At 38.8% G+C, this 25,289-nt stretch overlaps 1 protein-coding gene across 3 annotated transcripts in view; it reads left to right on the top strand.

The window, feature by feature from the left end:
• Nucleotides 1-25,289, top strand: part of ccdc186 (coiled-coil domain-containing protein 186) — a 126,669-nt gene that overhangs the window by 76,249 nt on the left and 25,131 nt on the right. For 2 of the 3 annotated variants that reach the window (XM_087998868.1, XM_043712787.2), the window contains 6 exons: nt 3,231-3,317; nt 7,266-7,408; nt 7,838-8,093; nt 13,315-13,504; nt 13,648-13,743; nt 15,519-15,729. In XM_087998868.1, the coding sequence (XP_087854994.1) occupies nt 3,231-3,317; nt 7,266-7,408; nt 7,838-8,093; nt 13,315-13,504; nt 13,648-13,743; nt 15,519-15,729 (983 nt within the window). The remainder of the gene's footprint in view (nt 1-3,230; nt 3,318-7,265; nt 7,409-7,837; nt 8,094-13,314; nt 13,505-13,647; nt 13,744-15,518; nt 15,730-25,289) is intronic. The other variant, XM_043712789.2, reaches the window with a different exon arrangement.

Raw genomic sequence — 25,289 nt, forward strand, 5'->3', positions numbered from 1 at the left:
ACTTGATAGAGGTTTATAAGATGATCAGGGGGATAGATAGAGTAGACAGTCAGAGACAATTTCCCCGGGTACAACAGAGTGTTACAAGGGGACATAAATTTAAGGTGAAGGGTGGAAGGTATAGGAGTGATGTCAGGGGTAGGTTCTTTACCCAGAGAGTGGTGGGGGCATGGAATGCGCTGCCTGTGGGAGTGGCAGAGTCAGAATCATTGGTGACCTTTAAGCGGCAATTGGATAGGTACATGGATAGTGCTTAAGCTAGGACAAATGTTTGGCACAACATCGTGGGCCGAAGGGCCTGTTCTGTGCTGTATTGTTCTATGTTCTATTTACAAGAGGACTACCAGCTGTAAAACAAAGGCAAACTAAATTCTAATATAACCAAGGCACATAACCTATGTAGGGATATTCATCAAATAGATTTTCTTTTAAAATTTGGATTTCTGAGGTCCCAAGTGAGAGAACGCGATTGCTTGGTTGCAGGCATGTATTCAGTCCATTTTGCGTAATCCGAGAGTTAAGAAAATCAGTAGATAATGAACTAAGAGTAAAGTTAGTGAAAAGTAAGAAACTATGTAATAGATGAATTGAAAGAAAAGTAGCTCATTCGATCATTGAGGCTTTAGAGAAAATTCAAAACTTGCACTGAGGCGAAATTGCAGTGTATGTGATCAATGCTAACTATAATGTATGTACAGTGTAAATATGAATGAAATGAACAAGGTTGGATATACAGAGGAGGTCATTAAGGAGCAGTTGTTATGTGAGTGGTTAGAGTCCTCGGAAAATTCTCAGTGCATTACAGTTGGATCTGCAGGTAGAAACATGGGAGCAAAAGCACATCATTCAGCCTGTCAAGTGTGCTCTGCCATTCAATTAGATTCCCAAGCTACCTCCATGGCCCTTGATGTCATTAATCTCTAGAAGTCTGTCGCTTTGAACATGCTCCGTGTTTAAACTTCTGCAACTCCAATCAGTGAAGATAAACAACAGTACTTCCTCCATAATAATCCCCAACACTGGATGTGTAATCAGCCCACTACTGTACTCCCTGTACACCCATGACCATGCAGCCAAATTCTGTACGACAGCCATCTACAAGTTGCTAACACCACCATTGTAGGCCGGATATCAACAACGATGAGTCAGAATACAGGAAGGAGATAGAGGGCTTGGTGTTATAATGCAATGATAACAATCTCTCTCTGAATGTCAGCAAAACAAAAGAACTGATCATTGACTTCAGAAAGAAAAAAAGGAGGAAATGCCCTTATCTACATCAATGGAGCTAAGGTGGAGAGATTAGATTAGATTCCTACAGTGTGGAAACAGGCCCTTCGGCCCAACAAGTCCACACTGACCCTCTGAAGAGCAACCCACCCAGACCCATCTCCCCTCTGACTAATGCACCTCACACTATGGGCAATTTAACATGGCCAATTCACCTGGACTGCACATCTTTGGACTGTGGGAGGAAACTGGAGCACCCGGAGGAAACCCACGTAGACACTGGCAGAATGTGCAAACTCCACACAGACAGTTGCCCGAGGCCAGAATCGAACCTGGAACCCTGGTGCTGTGAGGCAGCAGTGCTAACCACTGAGCCACCGTGAGAGGGTTGAGTGTGTCATGTTCCTAGGAGTGACGCTAACAACAATTTGTCCTGGGCCACCTTTGTCGATGTGACGGTCAAGAGGGCACAACAGTGTTTCTTCCTTAGGCAGTTTGGTAAAATTGGCATGTCCACGAGGGCCCTCAGTAACTTTTACAGATGCATCATAGAGAATGTACTATCTGGGTGCATAAGGTATGGCAATTGCTCTACCCAGGATCATACAAACTACAGAAAGTTGTGTACACAGCACAGTCTATCACTTAAGCTAATCTCCCATCCATGGATGCTATTTGCACTTCTAGTTTTCATGGTAAGGCTGCCAACCTCGTCAAAGACCACTCCCACCCCGGTAATACTTTCAAACTCTTCCGACAGGCAGAAGATATGGAAGCTTAAACACATGCATCAACAGATTCAAGAAGACCCTTTTTTTCTTGCTGCTGTTAGCCTGTTGAATGGACCTCTATAATTTCAAAACTAATGTTGACCTTGCTTTGTGCAACTCCTGTGCAGTAATAATTTGTATGTCTTGTCCTGAAAAGCACCCTATGATCTGTATGTTCTTGTTTGCTATGATCTGCCTGTACTGCTTGCAAAACAAAACTTTTCACTGATCTTAGGTACATGTGACAATAATGAATGGAATCAGAACCAAAATCCCTGGGGTGGAGCATTCCAAAACAACTTCACCCTTTGAAGGAATGTTGATACTGGGATTTCAGCAATAATACATAATTGAATGCCAAGGGCTAATGTTTAGATTCTCTTTTGTTGGAATGGTCATTATCCAAGTTTGGGCTGACCAGTGTAATTGACCTTCTTACTGTACAAGTGCCAGAGATCATCCAGGTCTTGTTGTATTTTAACACTGACTGTTTCAGTATCTGAGGAGTTAGAAAAGGTGCTGAACATTGTGCAACTTCAAAGAATACTCCCACTTCTGACATGAAAATGGTTGTCTCGGAAACTACCGTGTGGAACTCCTGCAGAAAAGCCCTGAACTGAGATGCCTGGCTGCCAACAACCACAACCACTTTCTTTTTGGTTGATCATTTTTTTGAATCCAACTAATGGAGAGTTTCGAGGAGAAAGTGAGGTCTGCAGATGCTGGAGATCAAAGTTGAAACTTTATTGCTGGAACAGCACAGCAGGTCAGGCAGCATCCAGGGAACAGGAGATTCGACGTTTCGGGCACAGGCCCTTCTTCAGGAATAACTAATGGAGAGTTTCCCCAATTCCCATTGACTCTAGTTTTGCCAAGGTGAAATAATGTATGTTTTATGTTTTATAATGGGCCAATAGCAATAAAATAATAATCATTGCATCATTTTTCCTCTCTGCCAATTATTATAGAGGATATTTTCTAACAACTAAAATTAAGAGGTATTTTTAATTTGCAGCAGGTATTTTCTATTAATTTTTGTGCCAATGATCTTGCAACATAAGCTTCACAAATATTTAACTTTGAAATTTGTTAAGAGGGATCATGGTACAGATGACATGGTAAGAGGCTGGTACAGATGACTATGTTTGATTCATCTCATGTTTCCATTGTGATAATTTAGCATTTTATTAGATTCTTAATTAATGTATTTCTCCAACCAAAAAAAAACAGATTCGCCATGCTAAAATAAAGGAACTTGATGATCTGAAAAAAACATTCAAGGAAGGAATGGATGAGTTGCATACTTTGAGAACTAAGGTGAATACTGTTGTTCATTTGTTTGTCTTTTGTAGTTATCTTGTAAATTCTGTTGAACTCTTTTCAAATTAACTTTGAAGAACTTCTATACTTTCAGTTTGCCACTGTATTGTTTGAATAACTAAGAAGTTCATTTTCAAGAATAGCTTGCCCCCAGTTTTCTTGTCTGTTCTTTGTCTTGTGTCTGTTACTTACTGATGGTGCGTGCTTATTTTCCTGTCCAAAAAAGAAAGCAAAAAATTGTTTTAGGAGCATAAGCAAGTCCTTTGACCCCATGAGCCTACAGGGATAATGATAACGGCTATCTTGGGATAGAACAAACCAATTATCCCAAAAATCAATTGAATCAATTTCTTAGATACGGACAAAACTCTATACTACAATATAAATTTATATTCTTGCAGTCAAACCAGTATACCATCAAATTTTTAATTGCAGTGCATTCATGATAACTTTGTGTTTTACATGCAGGAAAATCCAAATCCCACTGATTACTCATACTTAATTCCTGCATGGTTCAGTCTGTAGCATTTTCTGTTTTGGCAAACAAGATTTTGGCCTCAAGCAGGACATGAGCAAAAATCTCAAAGCTAACTCTGTAGTGCAGTATTAAGAATGCTGCAGTTTTGGTGAAGCCATATCTTTCATGGGGTATTGAACTGAGAGACACTTGCACTCAGGTGACATTATGTATCCCCTCCCACTATCTCAAAGAATGCTGGGGGAGTTATTCCTGCTGTTAATCCATCCACAAACATGTTTAAAATAGATTAAGTGATCAGTGTCACATTACTGTCTTTGGGAGCTCACTATATGTGAATTGACTGTGAACGCCTAAATTCGACAGTGACTATAGTTCAAAAGTGATAATCTATAAAGCACTTTCAGATATCTGTTTGTTGTGAAAAGCACAATGTAAATGCAATTTTTTTCTTTCACATTTAAAATAGTTCTATTTTCTATTAATTGCACTTTTTTTTAAACAGGTTATTCTTCATTTGCTACTTTTTTGCTCATTCATTTGATGTATCTCCATCCCTTTCCAGAATCTTTGTCCCCTTTGTACCTTATTTTCCACCTCGCTTTCTTAGTCTGCAAACCTAGTTACATTATACTCAGAACCATTTCATAACTTAAGGGACAATGAAAAAAATTCATAAGCTGTATTTGATACAATTCCCTTCAATCCTGCTGTGGCTTCAACCAGCGATCAGGCTATTTTGGGTCTGATAATGTGCAATGAAATGGGTTTAATGAATGATCTTCGAATAAAAGATTCCCTCGGCAACTGTGGTCATATCATGGTAGAGTTTAGCATTCAGTTTGAGAGTGAGAAATCTGGGTCAGTAACAACTGTGCTAAACTAAAATAAGATTAATTAGAAAGGAATGACAACAGAATTGGCTTAAGTGAATTGGCAAAGGTGTTTTGCAGAAAAGACCATGGCAGACTTTTAAGAAAATATTTCATGACCCTCCGCATCTGGTAAAGAAGAAGGATTCTAAGAGGGGGATAAGCTTACATCCTTAACAAGGAATGTTAAAATAATATCAAATTGGAAGGAAAAAAATGCAATGTGACAAAGATTAATGATTAACCGGAGGATTGGGAAAGATTTAAAAGCTAAGCAAAAATATAATAAAAAGGGAGCAAATAAACCAAGCGGACAAACTATAACTAATATAAAAACAAACAGTATGACTACTTAAATTTTCAAATGGATAGAGAGGCAACATACGCCCATTAGAGATCAAGGCTAGGAAAATGATAATGGGGAACCAGGAAATGGCAGAGGAGTTGAATAAATACTTTACATCAGTCTTCATGGTAGAGGACACAAATAACATTCCCAAAATACTAAATCAAGGGGATAAAGGGAGGAAGGAAATAAATACACTATCATTCGAGATGAACTCCGAGGGAAAGTAATGAGGCTAAAAGCCGATAAGTGCCCAGACCTGATGGGCTACATCTTAGCATCTATTTTAGCTACATCCTAATAAATTCTAATAGATGCACTTGTAATTATCTTCTAAGAATCCTTAGATTCTGGAAAAGTCCCAGAGGATTGGAACAATGCCAGTGTAAAACTTTGATTCAAAAAGGGAGACAAAAACACAACTATAGGTCTGCTAGTCATTGGGGAAAATGTTAGAATGTTATAGAGGATGTAATAGCAGAGCATTTTGAAATGTATTATATAATTAAGCAGTGTCAACAAGGCTCATGAATAGAAAATCATGCCGGACAAAGTTATTCCAGCCCTTTGAGATGTTGACAATCAGGAGACAAAGGGGAAACCAGTTGATGTAATATATTTGGATTTCCAACAGATTGTTTTATATGTTAGTGCACATAAGGCTACTTAATAAGATAAGAACCAATAGTGTTGGCTACCTGTGGTTTATTAGTGTGTAGAGAGGATTGCCTAATTGATAGAGGCCAGTGTACTGGGGCAAAGGAGGCATTGGCAGAATGACAGCATGTGCTTAGTGGAATGCTGCAGGGAATAGTGCTGGGCTGCAGTTATTTATAAAAATGTTCATGACTTGGAGTAAGAAAGTGAATGCATTACAATCACCATTTGTGGATGATATAAGGAGTCTACAGATGAATATGGACAAGTTAAGTGGGGATAAAATTGGTAATTGGAAGATGGTTTGGGAAAATGTGAACTCGGGTACTTCAGTAAGAAGAATAGAAGAGCTGAATATTGTTTAAATGAAGAATGATTGAAGAAGGCTGCAGCATGGTGGGATTTGGGGGCCTGGGGCATGAATCACACAGGGAGGACAAATAGACTGTTGGCCCTTATTTTGAAAGAAGTATGCTATAAAAATAAGGAGGTCTTGCTAAAACTTTACAATGCACTAATCAGACCACACCTGGAATACTATGACCAGTTTTCATCCCCTTTAATTAAGAAAAGGTATACTAGCATTGGAGGCTGTGCAGAGAAGGCTCTCTAGTTGACCCTGGGTGTGGAGCTGTTCTCTTCTCAGGAGAGATTGATCAGGTTGAGTTTGCAGTCATTGGAGTTTAGAAGAATGTAAGGCAACCTTATTGAAATATAAGATTCTTAAGGGGCTTGATAGGGTAAATGCAGAGAGGTTATTCCCCTGAATGAGTGTCTAGCAGTATTCTCAGAATAAGACAAAGAAGAAGGAATTTTTTTTTCTGAGGCCAGTCAGTCTGTGGGATTCTTTACTGCAGAGGAGTGCAGAAGCTGAGTCGTTTAGGTATATCCAAGGCAGAGAGAGAGAGACTTTTAATCAAGAGCTATGGGGCAATGGCAGAAAGTGGGTTTGAGGATTATTAGATCAGCATGATCTCATTGAATGTTGGAGCAAACTTGAAGAGTTAGATGGCCTATTTCTGTTTAACATTTTATATTCTTAGATATTTAATATTAATTATGAATAGCTGAGACTTCAGGGCTTATCCTTGCTGCACTCTATTCAGAATAATAGCATGACAAAGACCTATTATTTCATACTTCTTAAAATTAAGGTTCAATTTAAATGAATGTATAATCTCCCAATCTATTGTAATAGATTTCCCCAAATACCTTCAGCTGTTTTTAACAACATGTGGCACCTTGTCAAAGGCTTTTCAAAAACTTCAGTATAATAATACATTTGGTTTTTCCCTTTTATCTATCCTGTTAATTGCTTCCTCAAACTCAACTTCGAACAGTCAAATGTGATGTTTCTTTTACACGTCACGTTGACTATGTCTAACCCTTCTAAGTGACTTAACACCACCTGCTTAGATTTGTCAAAAATATTTTGTTGGATTAACTAAAGTGAGCACTCTATTTGGCTTATTATATCCCTCCATTAGTTTAAGATCAAACTGAGTTCTTGTTGCTAATCATTAACGTTAGCTACGCATTTGATTTTTGTGATATCATTTATCCAAAACACTTGTTATCTGTTCCTGTCTCAGGTAAGGTGTCTTGAGGATGAGCGTTTGAGGACTGAAGATGAACTGTCAAAATATAAAGAAATTATCAACCGGCAAAAAGCAGAATGCCAGTCTTTGCATGAACGAGTAAAGATTGTAAACCACTTGGAAGAACAGCTTGAAAGGTAAAAACTCTGATATATAATTGATTGGATTTAATAGTTTAGTTTATTTACCGTATTAATGGTTAAGATATGCTAGGTTGAAAATTTTTCCTACATTGGTTTTGAGTACGTGGGTGGTGGCGACAGGGGTGTGGGGATGGGCGTGTGTGTATTGTGATTCAGAAAGGAGCTGTTCAGAGTTTTTTTTTGTTTACCAAAGGATTTCTCTTGTCTCATTATCCAAGGAAATGCATTAGCTGGTGGGGGAAGGAAGAGTTTCATTATGATGTTCCACAAGTTCTTGACCTGCCTGTCATTTTTTTTTTAATAAATTCATGTAACCATTAAGGTTTTGGTGTTCTCGCAAGAAGAGATTAGTTTTAGAAACATTTATTTTCTAGCAAAGTGCAAACTACTACTGAAACATAATTTAATGTGATTGCATCATAGAAATGAACAAGAGCTTCAGACATCAAAAGAGGAGGTTGACAGCCTGAACGCATTCGTTACAGATCTGCAGGAAGACATTGAAGGGAGTCGCAAAAAGGAATCTGAGTTGCTTCTGTTTACAGAGAGGCTGACCACCAAAAATGCCCAACTTCAATCTGAGAACAACACATTGCAGATGCAGCTTGACAAGCTGAATATTCGTGAGCGGGAGCTAAGTGTGCAACTTGAAGAGTTAGGACACACTAATGTTGAATTGGTAAGCCTGCAGTTAAAAAGAAGGACTTGAGATAATGAAACTTCAGGACTTTTTTTTCCCTTAACTCAACTCAGTGAATGGTGTCTCATTTGAGAAAGTCCAGCATTGTTGAGTAGTGGAAAGCATTTTTAATTAAAAGCAGAACATAAATCCATATAGGGTTTTTTGAGCTGTTTGTACAATGTGTTGCAATAGAAAATCTGTATATGTTCCTCCTTGCAATGAAAAACCTTTCTAATGCAATGTTAACATTATCTTCTGAATTTGTTTAAAGCAAGATATTAACTTACTGTCTCCTGACTCCCAACCTCCATGCCTAACCTGATTTGAATGAACTGAGCAATGTTTTCCAGTGGGAATTAGTGTTTTGTGGCTCTCCATTAAGCCCTCATGGAAACTTCAAACTATCTTTGTGGAAGCAAAATCCCATTGGAATACAGTTATATTTTTATTCCTCTCCTCGCTTTGTGACTGTGAAGAGGATTTGACCTCCAAGAAGTGTTGGGTTAAATTCTGTCGTGTGCTTTGAATTTATACACTTGTATTTATGTTGTTTTGTAATAGAATATTTTGCATTTAACAGAAATCAGTTAGTTATTTATGTTCAGGGAAAGGCAGGTAGTTGCTAAACTTTGGTATACTTTGAAATGTCTGAAAATAGTTAATTGACAAATGTGTGAAGCTCATCACTTCACAAATATGATAAAATAAATTAAGTATATTTTAAAATGAGGAAAGTTTGGCCACAAGAGATTTTTAGTACAGTTTGTTTTATTTCTTAATAGACACTAATCTATATTAAAATATGAAAAAATTAACATTAATGCAATATCATTCAAAGTTAAAGCAAAAATGGTTAGTATGAAGTTGGAAAGGCCAACTTTCTGTCCTTCTCTTGTCTAGTCCTATTAGAACATTTTAGGTTTCTGTGAGATGCCCCTCATTCGTAAATATAGTGTTAACCCAATCCAGTGTGCTTCATATGTCAATTCTACCATCCAGGAATCAGTCTGGTCCATCTTCAGAGCACTCCCTCCACTGGCAGAAGAAAACCAAAGAAAACCAAAGTTGCACTGAATATTCAAGCTGTGATCTCTCAAGCTGCCTTCCTCCGTTTGTTATCAAAGTGGATAACTTCATATCTGTCTACGTTGTACTTTGTCTGCAATGTATTTTACCACTCCCACAACTCGTCCAAATTGCATTGACGTATCTCTGCATCCTCCTTACAGCTCACTTTCCCACCCAACTTTGTCTATAAGCTTGGAGATATTACATTAGTCCCCTCGTCTAAATTATTAATATATGTAGTGGTTCAAAAGACTGATGCCTAAGAGATGAAAAATGTGGTGCTGGAAAAACACAGCAGGCCAGGCAGCATCCGAGGAGCAGGAGAATCGACGTTTCGGGCATAAGCCCTTCTTCAGGAATGAGGCTGGTGTGCCAACTCATTTTTCAACTCTGGTCTCCAGCATCTGCAGTCCTCACTTTCTCCTAGTTGATCCCTACGAGACTCCACTAGTCACTTCCTGCCACTTGTTGGTTTAAAACAAAACCTGTTTATTCCCACTTTTTGTTTCCTGGTTGTCAGCCACGTGGGCGGCACGGTGGCATAGTGGTTAGCACTCTGCCTCACAGCGCCTGAGACCCGGGTTCAATTCCCACCTCAGGCGACTAACTGTGTGGAGTCTGCATGTTCTCCCCGTGTCTGCGTGGGTTTCCTCCGGGTGCTCTGGTTTCCTCCCACAGTCCAAAGATGTGCAGGTCAGGTGAATTGGCCATGCTAAATTGCCCATAGTGTTAGGTAAGGGGTAAATGTAAGGGTATGGGTGAGTTGCGCTTCGGCGGGTCGGTGTGGACTTGTTGGGCTGAAGGGCCTGTTTCCACACTGTAATGTAATCTAATCTCATCTAATCTAAAGTCTCTATCCATGTCAGTACATTATTCTCAATTACATACATTTCAATTTTACATACCAATCTCTTATGTGGGATTTTATGAAAGCGTTCTGGAAGTCCAAGTAAATTGCATTCACTGACTTATCCTTATCAACTCTACTAGTTTTCTAAATCCATGAAAAATTTCAGATTTCAGTAGATTTGTCAAACTTGATTTCATTTTTGTAAATCCATGCTAGCTTTGAGTGATCTGTCACTGTTTTCCAAGAAGTCTGCTGTTAAATCTTTTATAATGGACCTACCTCTTCTCCACTACCAACGTTAAGCTAAATGATCTGTTTTCTCTCAACCTGCTTTTTAAATAGTGGTGTTACATTAACAATCCTCTAATCAATAGAAACTGTTCCAGAGTCTATAAGATTGTGTACGGTGTCCACCAATGCATTCATTTTTTCAAATGCCACTTCCGTAAGTACTCTGGGCTGCAGATTATCAAAGTCTGGGGATTCATCGGTCTTTCATCCTATCAATTTCCATTTCCCCAACACTTTTTCCCTATTGGTTCTGATTTCCTTCATAAGAACATAAGAACTAGGAGCAGGAGTAGGCAGTTCAGTCGCTCAACCTGCTGCCAATTTTATAAGATCTCAACTCTGCTTTTCTGCCCACCCGCCATGACCCTTTGATCCATTGCTAATTAAAAATCTTGCTATCTCAGTGTTCTAACACCCACTGTTGTCAGAGTTGTGAATTCCACAGATTCATGACCCATTTGAAAGAAGTAATTTTCCTAATCTGTTTAACATCGGCTATCTTGTATCCTAAATCTAGACCTTGTGTTCTAGATTGCCCCACGTGCAGAAACTTCCTTTTTTTTTCTACTTTGTCACTCCCCTTTGACATCTTTTGTATCTCTAATTGATCTCCCCTCATTCTTCAGGTACTCCCCCTCCCTAGATCCTGTGTTGCTAATCCTTTTGGGATGTTATCTGTCCCCTCTTTTGTGAAGACCGAACCAAAGTATGTATATAATTTGGTCTGCCATCTCTTTGTTTCCCCATTATAATGTTCCCAAAGATCCTTCATGTAGGAGACCTGCATTTGTCTGTGTTATTATTTTTCTCTTCACATATACCTAAAGAAGCTTCCTAAATATGAGTAGCCCTGTACCCATTGCACAACTCATTGCAATCGTGGTTAACTTTGACCTAATTCCATATTCCTCATCCCCCTTTACCTTTATTAATTAAACTTAATAGTTTGAACGTAACAATTGACTCTGTACACTAGTTACAAGAGATTGGCAGATGTAGGTTCATAAATCTCTAAATGTGAAGGACTGTTGAAAAGGCTGTTAACAAGGTATGAAGGATCCTTGGCTCTCTATGAACTGTGGTAAAAAAGCAAGCAAGTATTTGCAAACATTTATAAAAAACTGGTTATTAGTGTCGTCAGTTCTGAGTATCCAACTTAATGCCGTAGCCTTGGAGGAGCTTTATTGGAATTGTACCAGAGATTAAAGACTTCTGTTACATAGAGCCAAGTGTTGAGATCTTTGCCGAATTTCTGCAGTGCATCTTGCAGATAGTACACACTACTGCTACTGAACATTGGTGCAAGAGGGAGTAAATGTTTATGGATGTGATGCTAATCAAATGGGCTACTTTCCTCCTGGATGGTGGAAAGCTTAGAGTGTTGTTGGAGCTACACCCATCCAGGCAAATGGGGCATATTTCATCACATTCCTGACCTGTGCCTTGTAAATAGTGGTGATATTTGCTTTGTGGAATTAGGAGCAGATTTACTCACCACACGGTTCCTAGCCTATGACCTGCTCTTGTAGTCACATGCTTTGTGGCTAGTCCATTTTGATTTATGGTCAATTGTAACTCCCAGGATGTCAGTGATTGTAATGCCATTGAATGTCATGAGGAATGGTTAGTTTGTCACTTGATAAAAGTGGTCACTTGTGTGGCATGAATGTTACTTGCCATTTGTCCGCTCAAGCCAAGTCTTGCTGCATTTGGACATGAACTGCTTAAATATTTGAGGGGTCACAAATTCTGCTGAACATTGTGTAATCGTCAGTAAATATCCCCACTCCTGAACTATAATGGAGCGAAGGTCATTAATGAAGCACCTGAAAATGGCTGAGCTACAGTCTATATCAGAGCAAACCAATGAATTCCGTTTAAAATTTTTTTTTCAGCAATCTTGCAGGATCTTTTACGAGAAAGTTTAAAATTCCTGTATATGTTCTCTGGTGCACACGATATTTGCTGACTACTTTCTAGATTTTCTTCTATGTGTTACTCAACCTGTCACTGGGCAACTTTCCTTTTCAAAAATGCACTGAACTTCTATCCCTGTTCTCTTCAAGAATTGTAAATCTTAATTAAAAATGCATGTAAACAAACAGGCCTCCATTCTTGGCACTAAGCTCACAAGGCAAATCTACAAAATAAAACGAGAACCTGTCTTTCCCCCAGCTTAATGCATAAAATGTAAATTCAACATCAAGTTCTTCTTTATAGAAGATTAGGTAGTGCTTTCAAAGAGCAGCTCAAATTTGAGATTTTGACAAAATAGGTTGAGGTGTAACTGTTTTCATGCTGGACTGATCAACAATCAGAGGATACAGATTTAAGGGCATTGGTAAGAGTCCGATGCAACACACAAAAAAATCTTGCGTGGTGAGTTACGATCTGAAATGTTCTTCTGTTTAAGTGATGCAAACAGATTTAATAATAAATTTCAGATTAGTCAAGCTAAGAGTAAGCACAACTGAGAGGGACTAATTGGGTACTCTTTCAAAGAGCTGGCATAGACAGGAAGTGCAGAATGACCTGTTTGGTGAGAAACCAGTGCCTTTGTACAGTCACATAGGGAGCACCAGTTGGTGAATCCTGTCAATTGGACAATGACTGTTTGTTTTTATCCTTACCTGCGTCCTAACTACCATTCCATATTAAAGGGCTGCTTTAGGTTCTAATCTCTCAATGTTTTAATAGTTTACAGTTTTCCAATCCATAGGCATAAATCCATTTTTTTTAGGTAAATTTCTATTCACTCCGTGTATACAATTCTCCCAGGAAACTGCATGGAGTAAACTATGCACTTAGTTTCTAAGCTAATTTAATATTATTGAAAAAAAGTGATGTTTTATGTGTTTGGGTTCAATAGGTGGTAATTTTTTTCATTTTGGCATTGTAAAATCCAATAAATACTGCAATGTTTTGAAACATTTTGAATTGATATTTGAAATGTGCACTCAAATGTATAGCTCAGTGTCATTCGATATATGGACTTTTATTTGTACACAGATGGACAGATTACAGAAAGAACAGGAACTGCGTCAGCAAGATGTGAAAGCTCTGCAGAATGAGGTGATCTCTGAACGGAAAGAAGTGAGTAAATTGAATTTACAAGTGGAAGAACTTAAAGATGAGCTTGTCACGCAGAAACGAAAGAAAGCGAGTAACATTAAAGACCTCACAAAACAGCTTCAGCAAGGTAGGTGGAAATTGGAGAAGTGTTATGGTTTTGATTTGCAATACTGCAATTATTTCCAGAGTTGATCAGATTTTCACTGTTTTCTGAAATTCTGGTCTACGGTTACACCAACGTAATTTTAACTCATTGTGGATTTCTTCCAGCACGACGGCGGTTAGAGCAAATAGATAATGGCAGTTATGACAGCAAAGAGGCCAGCAGCATGGGAAGTCGTTCAAGTTCATCAGGTAAAAGAAAAAGTAAATACACATTACTTAATATAAATATAGTTGTTAACAAATATTGATGAAGTTTTATTATCTTAACACTAGGAGGATAAAAAAACCATGAAAGCATCATCAAACTTTTACCTAACTAGCTTGGGGTTCAATGAGAAATTAAGATGAAATGTTTTGTTAACGTCAAGTTTCAACAACAGTAAAAACACACATAGTCGATGTCTGTCTCATATCACTCTCGTTCGCTCACTCACTCTCCCCCCACTGACCACATCAAGGCCTCAACCCACCATTTCCCCTATCATTTCTCTCCTCAGCTGCTGAGAGAAATTGTTAAGCTTGCTTCCTGGAAAACCAGGAAACTTGCCTACTGTGTTTGAAGTCTGAATGCAATCTGAGGCATGGGTGATGGGCAATGGGCTGGCTTCTGAAAGCTGACCTATTACACGTGCGTATACGTGCATTTGCACACACACATGCACACAGTCCCAATCTCCAACAAGTCAAACCCTGTGAGAAGTGAAAACTTTCCCATTGCTGGATCCTTCAAGGAATAAATGTCAATTGGCGGACTTCAGGACCAGGAACTGCTGGCTTTGTATTGATTCACAGTCTCTATTGACCCAGGTTGCAAGTACCAAGACCTATGATAGAGTGAGATATTCTCCCTTGCTCTGCCTGTCTCCTCCATGTGTACTGATTGGCAGGCAATCCAGTGAGTTATCTGACTGGTGAGGATGGTGTGTTAATTGACATCTTCACACACGCATCTCTATACTTGGGAAGTGGGAGGGGGTTTATCAAAAGAAAAATAATGGGCTTTGTCTCAGTGGGGATTCTTCAAACTGAGCGAATAGCCTTGCTGGTGTTTTTTTGACCCGCTTGCAGAAGCTCTGCAGGTTACACATACTGGATCAGATGTTGGGTCTAAACCAGTCTGTGCCCAAAAACTCCTAAAAATGTAGCCAGCCACTCACCATGAGATGAACACTCTGTAAGCTGACCAACAAGTGCTTTTCCTTCATTATTGACAGCAAAATTGTCACTGATGTTTAGAATTGTTAATGGGGAATTGTCTTGGCAAAGTTATTGAATTTGCCAGGGTTAGTTGAGATGCAGTAGTGATAGGATAGCAGTTTTGAAAACTCAGTGTTTATAACTGTAACTGATACTTCACATGCTGAGTTGTTGTGAGGTCTGTTCAACACAAACTGAGAAATTTTCCACAATGTGTTAGAATAAAAACAAGTGGGTTCCTTTCAGGTTTCTTTTCCACACCTTTCATCAAGATTCTATTGTAATCAGAGTTGGTTATCTGACCATTCAAATGAGAATGGGGCACAACACCCACATTAGTGAAAAATGTGCATTTTAAAATGGGCATAACTTGTTTGAAACAAATGTTGCAGAATAATGACTAGAAATGATTTTTATGCTCCTGGCCTTAGTAACTGGTACAAATTAGTACCTCCAATGTGCTAGCCTTTGCAAGTGTTTATCATATGATTATTTGATGAGAAAATTCAGTTATCCACCATTCATTGAGAAAAGTCTTTTTTTTAAAAGAACGAAACATTGTATTAAGAGTAGTTTCTTGAACCCAGCTTAGAAAGTGTTCAGTTGCTGAATTTATTGAGTTCCTTGCAGTAAAAGAAAACCCCTTTTCATAACATTTTCCTATCAGAAATTAAGCATTCATTTTCTGAGCCCAAGGTATTATATTCCTAATGTTTAAGTAAATGCATATGCATTATTTTCTATCTGCTCCAGAAATCATCTTTTGTATTGTCTTCCAGGTTCTCTTGATGCTCGGTGCAATAAAGAAGAGCGATCTCCGGAAAATGCTGGTTGTATTGTGCAGGCCGACAGTTTCCCTGAAGTGGACAAGACTTTACTGATAGAACGTATTGTGCGACTGCAAAAAGCTCACGCACGTAAAAATGAAAAAATTGAATTTATGGAGGACCATATTAAACAGCTGGTAGAGGAAATCCGAAAGAAAACCAGGTGAGTTGATTCAAGGTGCCAGTGAAAATTATCGTCATTCACTCAACAAAAGATCAATTGAGTGTCAATCCCAGTTCCCTAATAGTAACAAAATGATTGAGGAAATCTGGTTTAGCAACATCTGTAGAGAGAGAAACAGTTAACATTTGAATCCAATGTGATTCTTTGAGATCCAATTGCAGATGCCGTTTGTATCTGGATCACTTTGTTGTTTTAAAGCAGTCATTATGGTGAGTAGTAGTTTCTTCCCAGATACTTGATTTTGTTTGCAGAAAAATTTCATGACAGTTGTACAGTTTAGATATTGAAGAACAGTCATTTCTGTTGTAGAAATTGGAGTCATGTTTCAACTGAAAGCAGTGAATTTGTTTGAAAACTCAACACTGCAGTTCAATGCTTTGCAATTTTTAGATATTTTTCTTTCAAATCTGGTTTAAGGTGAGGCTTTTTGCAAAGAAAGTTTAGGGTTCATTGTCACTCCTGTGATTTGTTGTTTTTCAATAGAAGTTTATTTTGCTCTCTGTTTACCTCTCACATACTTTGTGTTGTTGTTGTTCCTATATCTGACTCTGACCTGACTCTTGACAGCAATGGGTGGATTATGACAGGGAGTATAGTTTCTAGAGTTTTAATTCTACTTTGTGCCTATTTTTGGTTTGACAAATTCTCTCCACTGAGAGATTAGTGTGATTGACAAGCTCAATATCCACTCTGGAGCAGGCTGCAGGTACACGTAAGTCAGTGCTACATACCTGTCTTTGCAAAGCTACCCAACTTCACTTCAGTTCTTTGGCTCTTCCTGAGATCTGGCACATCTGTCCAACCATTGTTAAAAGAAGGTCACTGAAATTTTCTTCTGAAAGGGTTGGATGGGGTAGATCTTAAATTATTTCTGCTAGTCAGTGAATAAAACATGCGGATTAGTCTCAGGATAAGAGACAGATCATTTCGGACAGAGATCAGAAATTATTTCACTCAAAGGGTTGTACAAGTTTGGAATTCTCTACCCCAGAGTGTTATGGATGCTCCGTCATGAAATAAAACTTGGTCTCTCGAGGAATTAACACATGACCAGTCGGCAGGAAAGTGGAGTTTGGACAGATGATGAACCATGTCCATATGGAATGATGAAACAGGTTTGAAAGGCCCTACGACTAGCGCTGCTCCTATTCCTTTTGTAGATTAAAATACCCGAGTGTACAATGAACCTTGTGATGACAGGTTGTCTACTTACTCGTTCTCCTACTTCTCCCAAACACTCAAGGGCATCTTAGTGGGAGGACCAAGTAGTGGGTTTGAGATATTTAAAATTATATAATCTCTTCTAACCCCAGGCATATTTTTGAGAGTTTCGGCCCTTTTTGTGTCTCTACCTTGAACTCCTCAACCTATGACTCAGTGACATGGATCATTTGGAGCAGCAGTTAAAGATAATGAGGAATTTATAAGTGCTAAGAGGTGTGATGGATGGCAGTTGTAGGAAGGGAGGAACACCACACATAGTTAGGTAAATAGTTAACTCCAGGGAAGGTAGGAGGGGTAGGCAGATAGTGCAGGAGTCTTTTGTGTCTGTCCCCATTTGAAAAAGTTTGCTGTTTGGAAAATGTCAGGGGTGATGGACCTTCAGGGGAATGTAGCACGAACAGCCAAGTTTCTGGTACCGAGACTGGCTCTAATTTTTGGGTTCCAAGTGATTGATTGTGATAGGGGACTGTCTCGTCAGAGGCAGAGACAGACATTTCTGTGGCCAACAGCAAAAAATCAAAATGGTGTGTTGCCTCCCTGGTGCCAGGATCAAGGATATCTGAGGATGCAGAATGTTCTCCAAGGGGAGAGGGACCAGCTGGGGGCCATTATACATATTGGAACAAACGAATTAGGAAGGGAAAAGGATGAGACTCTGAAGGGAGAATGTAGGAGGTTAGGCAGGAATTTAAAAAGGAGGTCCTTGGGGGTAGTAATATCTGGATTACTCCCAGGGCTACGAGCAAGTGAGGGTGGGAAGAGGACAATAGAGCAGATCAATGCATAGCTGAGGAGCTGGTGCAGGGGAGAAGGGGGCGGTTGGTGGGGACACAGGGAAATAGTGAGGAAAGAGATCAGTCTGACACTGATACAGTTGGGAAATGGCAGTCAGGACAGGCAGGGACAAAGCAGAGAAAAATGTAGGTCAGATAAATTAAACAGCATTGACTTCAATGCAAGAGGCCTAACAGGGAAGGCAGATGAAGTCAGGGCATGGTTAGGAACATAGGACTGGGATATCATAGCAATTACGGAAATGTGGCTCAGGGATGGACAGGATAGGGATGGATTTTTTCCAGGATACAAAGGTAGAGGAAAGATAGAAAGGGGGATGAGAGAGGAGGGGCAGTGGCGGTTTTGATGAGGGATAGCATTACAGCTGTACTCAGGGAGGATATTCCTGGAAATATATCCAAGGAAGTTATTTCGGTAGAATTGAGAAATAAGAAAGGGATGATCACCTTATTGGGATTGTATAATAGATCCCCTAATAGTCAGAGGGAAGTTCAGAAACAAATTTGTGAGGAGGTTTCAGTTATCTGTAAGAATAATAGGCTGGTTATGGTAGGAGATTTTAACTTTCCAAGCATAGACTGGACTGCCATAGTGTGAAGGGTTTAAATGGAGAGGAATTTGTTTAGTATGTACAAGAAAATTTTCTGATTCAGTATGCATTGTACCGACTAGAGAAGGTGCAAAACTTGACCTACTCTTAGGAAATAAGGCGGGGCAGGTGACTGAGGTGTCAGTGGGGGAGCATTTTGGGGCTGGCAACCATAATTCTATTTGTTTTAAAATAGTGATGGAAAAGGATAGACCAGATCTAAAAGTTGAAGTTCTAAATTGGAGAAAGGCAAATTTTGACAGTATTAGGCAAAAACTTTCAAAAGCTGATTGGGGGCAGATGTCCACAGGTAAAGGGACGGCTGGAAAATGGGAAGCCTTCAGAATTGAGATAACGAGAGTACAGAGAAAGTATGTTCCTGTTAGGTTGAAAAGAAAGGCTGGTAGGTGTAGGGAATGCTGGGTGACTAGAGAAATTGAGGTTTTTGTTAAGAAAAGAAGGAAGCATATGTCAGGTACGGACAGTATAGATCTAGTGAATCCTTAAAGTATTACTTGAGAGAAATCAGGAGGGCAAAAAAGGGAACATGACATAGCTTTGGCAAATACGGGTAAGGGGAATCCAAAGGGACTCCTTAAATATATTAAGGGCAAAAGGATGACTAGGGAGAGAATCGAGCCCCTCAAAGATCAGCAAGGCTGCCTTTGTGCAGGAGCAGCAGCAGATGGGGCGATACTAAATGAGTATTTTGCATCAATGTTTACTGTGGAGAAGGACGTGGAAGATATAGAATGTGGGGAAATAGATGATGAGATCTTGGAAAATGTCCAGATTACAGAGGAGGGAGTGCTGGATGTTTTGAAATGGATAAAAGTGGATAAATCCCCAAGACCTGATTAAGTGCACCTGAATTCTGTGGGAAGCTGGGAAGTGATTGCTGGGCCCTTTGCTGAGATATCAGTATCATCGATAGTCACAGATGAGGTGCAGGAAGACTGGAAGTGGCTAACGTGGTGCCACTATTTAGGAAAGGTGGTAAGGAAAGCCAGGCAACTATAGACCAGTGAGCCTGACATCGGTGGTGGGCATGTTGTTGGAGGGAATCCTAAGGGACAGGATTTACATGTATTTAGAAAGGCAGAACTGATTAGGGATAGTCAGCTTTGTGCATGGGAAATCATGTCTCATGAACTTGATTGAGTTTTTTGAAGAAATAACAAAGAGGATTGATGAGGGCAGAGTGGTAGATGTGATCTATGTAGCCTTCAGTAAGGCGTTAGACAAGGTTCTCCATGGTAGACTGGTTAACAAGGTTAAATCTCTTGGAATACAATGAGAACTAACCGTTTGGATACAGAACTAGCATGAAGGTAGAAAACAGAGTATGGTGGTTGAGGATTGTTTTTCAGACTGGAGGCCTGTGACCAGTGGTGTGCCACAAGGATCGGTACCGTGTCCACTACTTTTCGTCATTGATATAAATGATTTGGATGTGAGCATCAGAGGTAGAGTTAGTAAGTTTGCAGATGACACCAAAATTGGAGGTGTAGTGGACAGTGAAGAAGGTTACCTCAGTTTACAACAGGATCTCAATCAGATAGGCCAATGGACTGAGGAGATGCAGATAGAGTTTAATTTTGATAAATGCCAGGTGCTGCATTTTGGAAAAGCAAATCAGAGCAGGACTTGCACATTAAATGGTAAGGTCCTAGGGAGCGTTGCTGAACAAAGAGATCTTGGAGTGCAGGTTCATAGTTCCTTGAAAGCAGAGTCACAGGTAGATAGGATAGTGAAAAAGGTGTTTGGTATGCTTTCCTTTATTGGTCAAAACATTGAGTATCGGAGTTGGGATGTCATGTTGCGGCTATACAGGACATTGGTTCAGCCACTTTTGGAATATTGCCTGCAGTTTTTGTCTCCTTCATATCAGAAGGATGTTGTGAAACCTGAGAGGGTTCAACAAAGATTTACAAGGATGTTGCCAGGGTTGGAAGATTTGACATCTAGGGAGAGGCTGAATAGGCTGGGGCTGTTTTCCCTGGAGGGTTGGAGGCTAAGGAGGTTATGGAGGTTTATTAAAATCATGAGGGGGATGTGTCGGATAAATAAACAAGATCTTTTCCCTGGGGTAGGGGAGTCCAGAACTAGACGGCATAGGTTTAGGGTGAGAGGGGAAACATATAAAAGAGACCTAAAGGACAACCTTTTTACGCAGAGGGTGGTGCTTGCATGGAATGAGCTGCAAGAGGAAGTGGTGAAAGACGGTACAATTGCAACATTTAAAAGGCCTCTGCATGGGTATGTTAGTAAGGGTTTAGAGGGAAATGGGTCAAGTGCTGGCAAATGGGACTAGATTAGATTCGGGTATCTGCTTAGCATGGATGAGTTGAACTGAAGGGTCTGTTTCCGTGCTGTACATCTCTCTGACTCTATGACTCCATGACTGAGCATGTGTATACATTGCTGTCTCTTTTCCTCTTCCTGTTCTTTTCTTTCCAAAAAATGGCAACTGTCCCTCCCAAATAGTAATATCAAAAGAAACAAATGAACTCAAAAAAATTGCAATTTTGAAGATGAAGTAGTGCACCTGTGTTGTGGACCAGACTAAATCCCCTCTCAAATATCGAGGCAATAGGATTTAGGCTAACTTTTATCTTTCTTAAATACAAGTGCAAGATGCTGTGTTTCTGATATAATTCGATTGGTTACATTGCTCGGCTTTAAGCAAAACACACTTGATTCTTACCTTAGAGTTAAAATACAGACAAAAGAAAGAAGAATTGGGATAACTTTAACTCTGTTGTACAACTTAACAGAATAATAGTTTTTTAACTACAAACCAGCAACTGTTCCAATATAGTAACATCCAATAAACACACTCTTGGCAAAGGCATTAAAACAGATTGTCTCACATGTGATGCGAGCAGTAGAGAGAGATGATTCTGGTAGAAAGCGAGAACTCTAGCTTTTTGCTGTTGCCAAGGAGATGTAACAGCTTCCACAGCCATCTTCAAACCTCCAAGAACTACTGAAAGCCAAACTAAAGCACTGGATCTCTGGGAGCCTAAATCCACCCATTCATGCTGCTTCTATTGTCCAATATTTTACAAAAAAAAAAGCCCCCAAGGTGTGTCAAGCTGTACTGTATTGCTTCGAATAGACAGTTTGCAACCTAAGGCTCAAAATCTCTCTTTTTAAAAAAAAAAGGACAAAATACATCTCTTAAAACCATAGTATTGTCATAACCGCTACTATACAAGAGCATGTGCTTGATTAATGCTTCTGACATAACTTGTGATTAAGAGCAAAATATGTAGAGGAATATGTGATTTACTTTTAAATATACTAAATAAAAATTTAACATCACTGTGTGACCAGAAATATTGAGGAAGTCAGTTGATACTGGTAGCTGATCATCCTGTCTTTTCAATTCAAAAGATTAAAAATGAGAAGTAACAGTACTAACATCGTTCCCTTTGAACGAATTGATAGTTTATTTTTTAAGAAGAAGCTTCAATTTTTCAGCTGCAGAGTAACATATATCAGTCCCCAGGATATTGAGGCTCAGCAGTGGCTATCACAAAGATTGCTTACGATGTACAGAAGAACTGACCAATTGCCTTACTTCAGTTAAAGCACTTGAATTCCAATGCTATAAATCATTTTTGGTTCTGGCATGGTTGTTTATTTTTTAGAATTTGTGTGCAAGTGAAGTTTTATCCTGCTGTATTATACTGTAGTCAATTGGTTGATGCTAATATTAATATATTTCAACTTCGAATCATAGAGTTGTACAGCACTGAAACAGACACATCGGTCCAACTCATCCATACCAACCAGATCTCCTAAATTATTATAGTCCCATTTGTCAGCATTTAGCCTATATCCCCCTCAATCCTTCCTACTTATGTACCCATCCAAATGTCTTTTTAAATGTTGTTATTGTACTAGCCTCCAACACTTCCTCAGGCAGCTCATTTTGTATACACACCATCCTCTGCGTGAAAAAGTTGCCCCTTAGGTCCCTTTTAAATCTTTTCTCTCTGACCTTTAAACCTCTTCTTTGGACTCCCCCCATCCTAGGAAAAAGACCTTGTCTAGTCACCCTATCCATGACCCTTATGATTTTATAAACATTTATAAGGTCACCCCTCAGCCTCTGATACATTCCTTGTTTAGAAAATTGTGATCTGATGGGTTTTTCTTCCCCATGTAAACTGCTAAATATGAAGTTCCATTTTTCCAAATGATAACTATGCCAGTTGTTATTGCTTGAGGGTGATGAATCTCCTTTTGTATTTTTAGATGACCACTATTTACATTTTATTGCTCTTTACAAATAAAATATTTTCTTGCTCAACCTTTATGAAGTAGAAATGGGAAAGTGTGAAAAACTGCATAATTTTCTGCCCATGTGTGCTAAACCGAGGTGAGAGTTATTTAACCTTTTTTGAGTTATATGGATGCTCTTAAGTTTATACAGGCTCTATATCTGTAGTAACTAATATAGAATGAGTGTTCTGTATAATTTCTTGGATAAGTGCAATTTGTTTAAGGCAGGTCGAAAGAACATCTTCTGAAACTCCATTGAAATTCTAATAAAGGTCATTAAGCCACCATATCTTTGGAGCCCCCACTGTTCTCCATCAGGAATAGTGTATTTAAAACAAAGGATAATTCAAAGAAAGCACTGCATTTTATATTTTAATTGGTATCTAAACAGTCTACACAGTAATGTTATGTAGGGCGCTTTTTGATGTAATACATTACCAACTATTCTAAGGATCAAAGAATCAGAATATTCTTTAATATTTAATGATCTCTCAGAGGAAAAGTAGAAGATGCAGCCATATCTTGGGCACTAAGGATGAATGTTATGTTTGGCAGGGTTTGACAAAATTTCCAAGAATAATTGTTATAAGGGACTCTCCTGTCAGGGTCACAGACAGGAGATTCTGTCGCAGTGAGCATGAATCTAGTCTGTTGCTTTCCTGATGCCAGGATTAAGGATGTCTCAAAACATTTGATACAGGTTGTCAAAAGGGAGAGAGGGAAGCCAGTTGTGATTGTACACATTGATAGGAATGGTATAGTTGGGGAAAAGATTAAGGCTTTACAGGGTGAATCAAAAGGCCTTACAGGTAAGGCGAATGAACTCTGCATGTTTGAGAATGTGGGACTGGGATGTCACAGCTTTTACAGAAGCTTGGCTGAGGGATGGAGAAAATTGGCAGTTCAATGTTTTGAAGTTACAGATGCTACAGGGAGGATAGAAAGGGAGGCAAAAGAGAAGTGTTGTTTTTGTTTGAGAAACATTACTACTGTAACTAGAGGGGATATTTCTGAAAAATCGTCCAGTGCAAGTGCATGTTGAAATCAAAATAAAGGAACGATCACCTTGATAGGATTGTATCGTAGCACCTCCCCCAATAGTCAGTGGGAAATTAAGAACAAATTTGTGGAGATCTCATCTATGTAAGAATAATATTGTAATAGTAGGTGATTTTAATTTTCCAAACATTGACTGGGACTGCCATAGTGTTAAAGGTTTGGATGCCGAAGAATCTGTTAAATGTGTTCAAGAATATTTTCTTTATCAATATGTAAATGTTCCTACTAGAGAAGGAGCAAAACTTGACCTTCCCTTTGGTAATAAGGCAGGGCAAGTGACTGAAGTATTAATTGGGTAACATTTTGGAATTTGATTTTAATTCTATTAGTTTCAAAATATTTATGGAAAAGGATAAGCCTTCTGTAAAAGTTAATTGGAGTAAGGCAAATTTTAATGATATGAGACAAGAATTTTCAAAAGTTGATTGGAGTAGACTGTTGGCAGGTAAAGGGATTACTGACAAATGGAAAGCTTTCAAAAGTGTGATAATGAGAGTTCAGAGTCATTATGTTCCTGCTAGAGTGAATGAGGCCAGTAGCAATAAGAATCAATGGATGAATAAAGATATTCAGGTTCTAGTCCAGAATAAAGAAGAATCATATATTAGATATATACTACTGGAATTAAATGAATCTGTTATTAAGATATGGGTGAACTATGCCTTTTTAAGAGTTATAAGCTAGCAGTGGGCAGCACCAAATGTTCTCTAAGATAAAATATAACAGGTACTCCAGCTACTGGAGTAGCTTGTTGCCTGGAAACAACAAAAAAATTAGAATTAGGCCAATCAGTTTAAATTATACCACGAAAAATACCAAATAAGTTTGAATTAAGTATATTGACAATCTTAAAAGCCAATGACACAATGGCTAAAAGACCGGAGGGAAATTGAACATTTGGGAGGAGAACTGCCAAGCCCAACATGTAAACATATTGCCTGAAAAATAGGTCTCTTAAAAGGTACCTTTTCAATCAGTAACCTGTGACGCAGAAATTCCTAAGAAGAAGAAAAGAAGACACAGGAAGATCGAATAGAAGGACCAAAATCTGCCTGGTTTTGAGATAAGTGTTGTCTTGTAAGTCTTAATTGGGAGTTTTATTGGACTAGTATTATAGAAAAGAAGGTAAAAGAAAGGTTAGAATAAAGACTTGTACATAGTTATTAGTTAATTATTCTCTTATACTTTAAGAACTAAAGTTGTTAATTGTTACTTCAAAAAGATCTTGGCCACTCGAATTTTTACAGATTACTGCACAGGATAAATCTTTTCTGTGTTGCAGGTTTCAAATTAAGCAAGAGGGTTTATCCTGTGTCATAACACTCTTGAACAATGTAAAATTGTAGGGGCATTCATAGGAGGGAGATTAGGAAGGCAAAGAAGAGATATGAGAGAGACTTTGCAGATAAGGTTAAGGATAATCCAAAGCGATTCTACAATACATGAAGAACAATGAGAGAGTAGGGCCCCTTAAAGATCAACGAGATTGTCTTTGTTTTGAACCTCAAGAGATGGGTGAGATACTAAGTGAATACTGTGGTTTTTTTTTTAACTGTGCATAAAAAAATTGAAGCTAAGA

This window comes from Chiloscyllium plagiosum, unplaced genomic scaffold (genome assembly GCF_037043375.1).
Source record: "Chiloscyllium plagiosum isolate Xiang-an unplaced genomic scaffold, Cpla_swu_hap1 HiC_scaffold_22, whole genome shotgun sequence".
NCBI lineage: Eukaryota > Metazoa > Chordata > Chondrichthyes > Orectolobiformes > Hemiscylliidae > Chiloscyllium > Chiloscyllium plagiosum.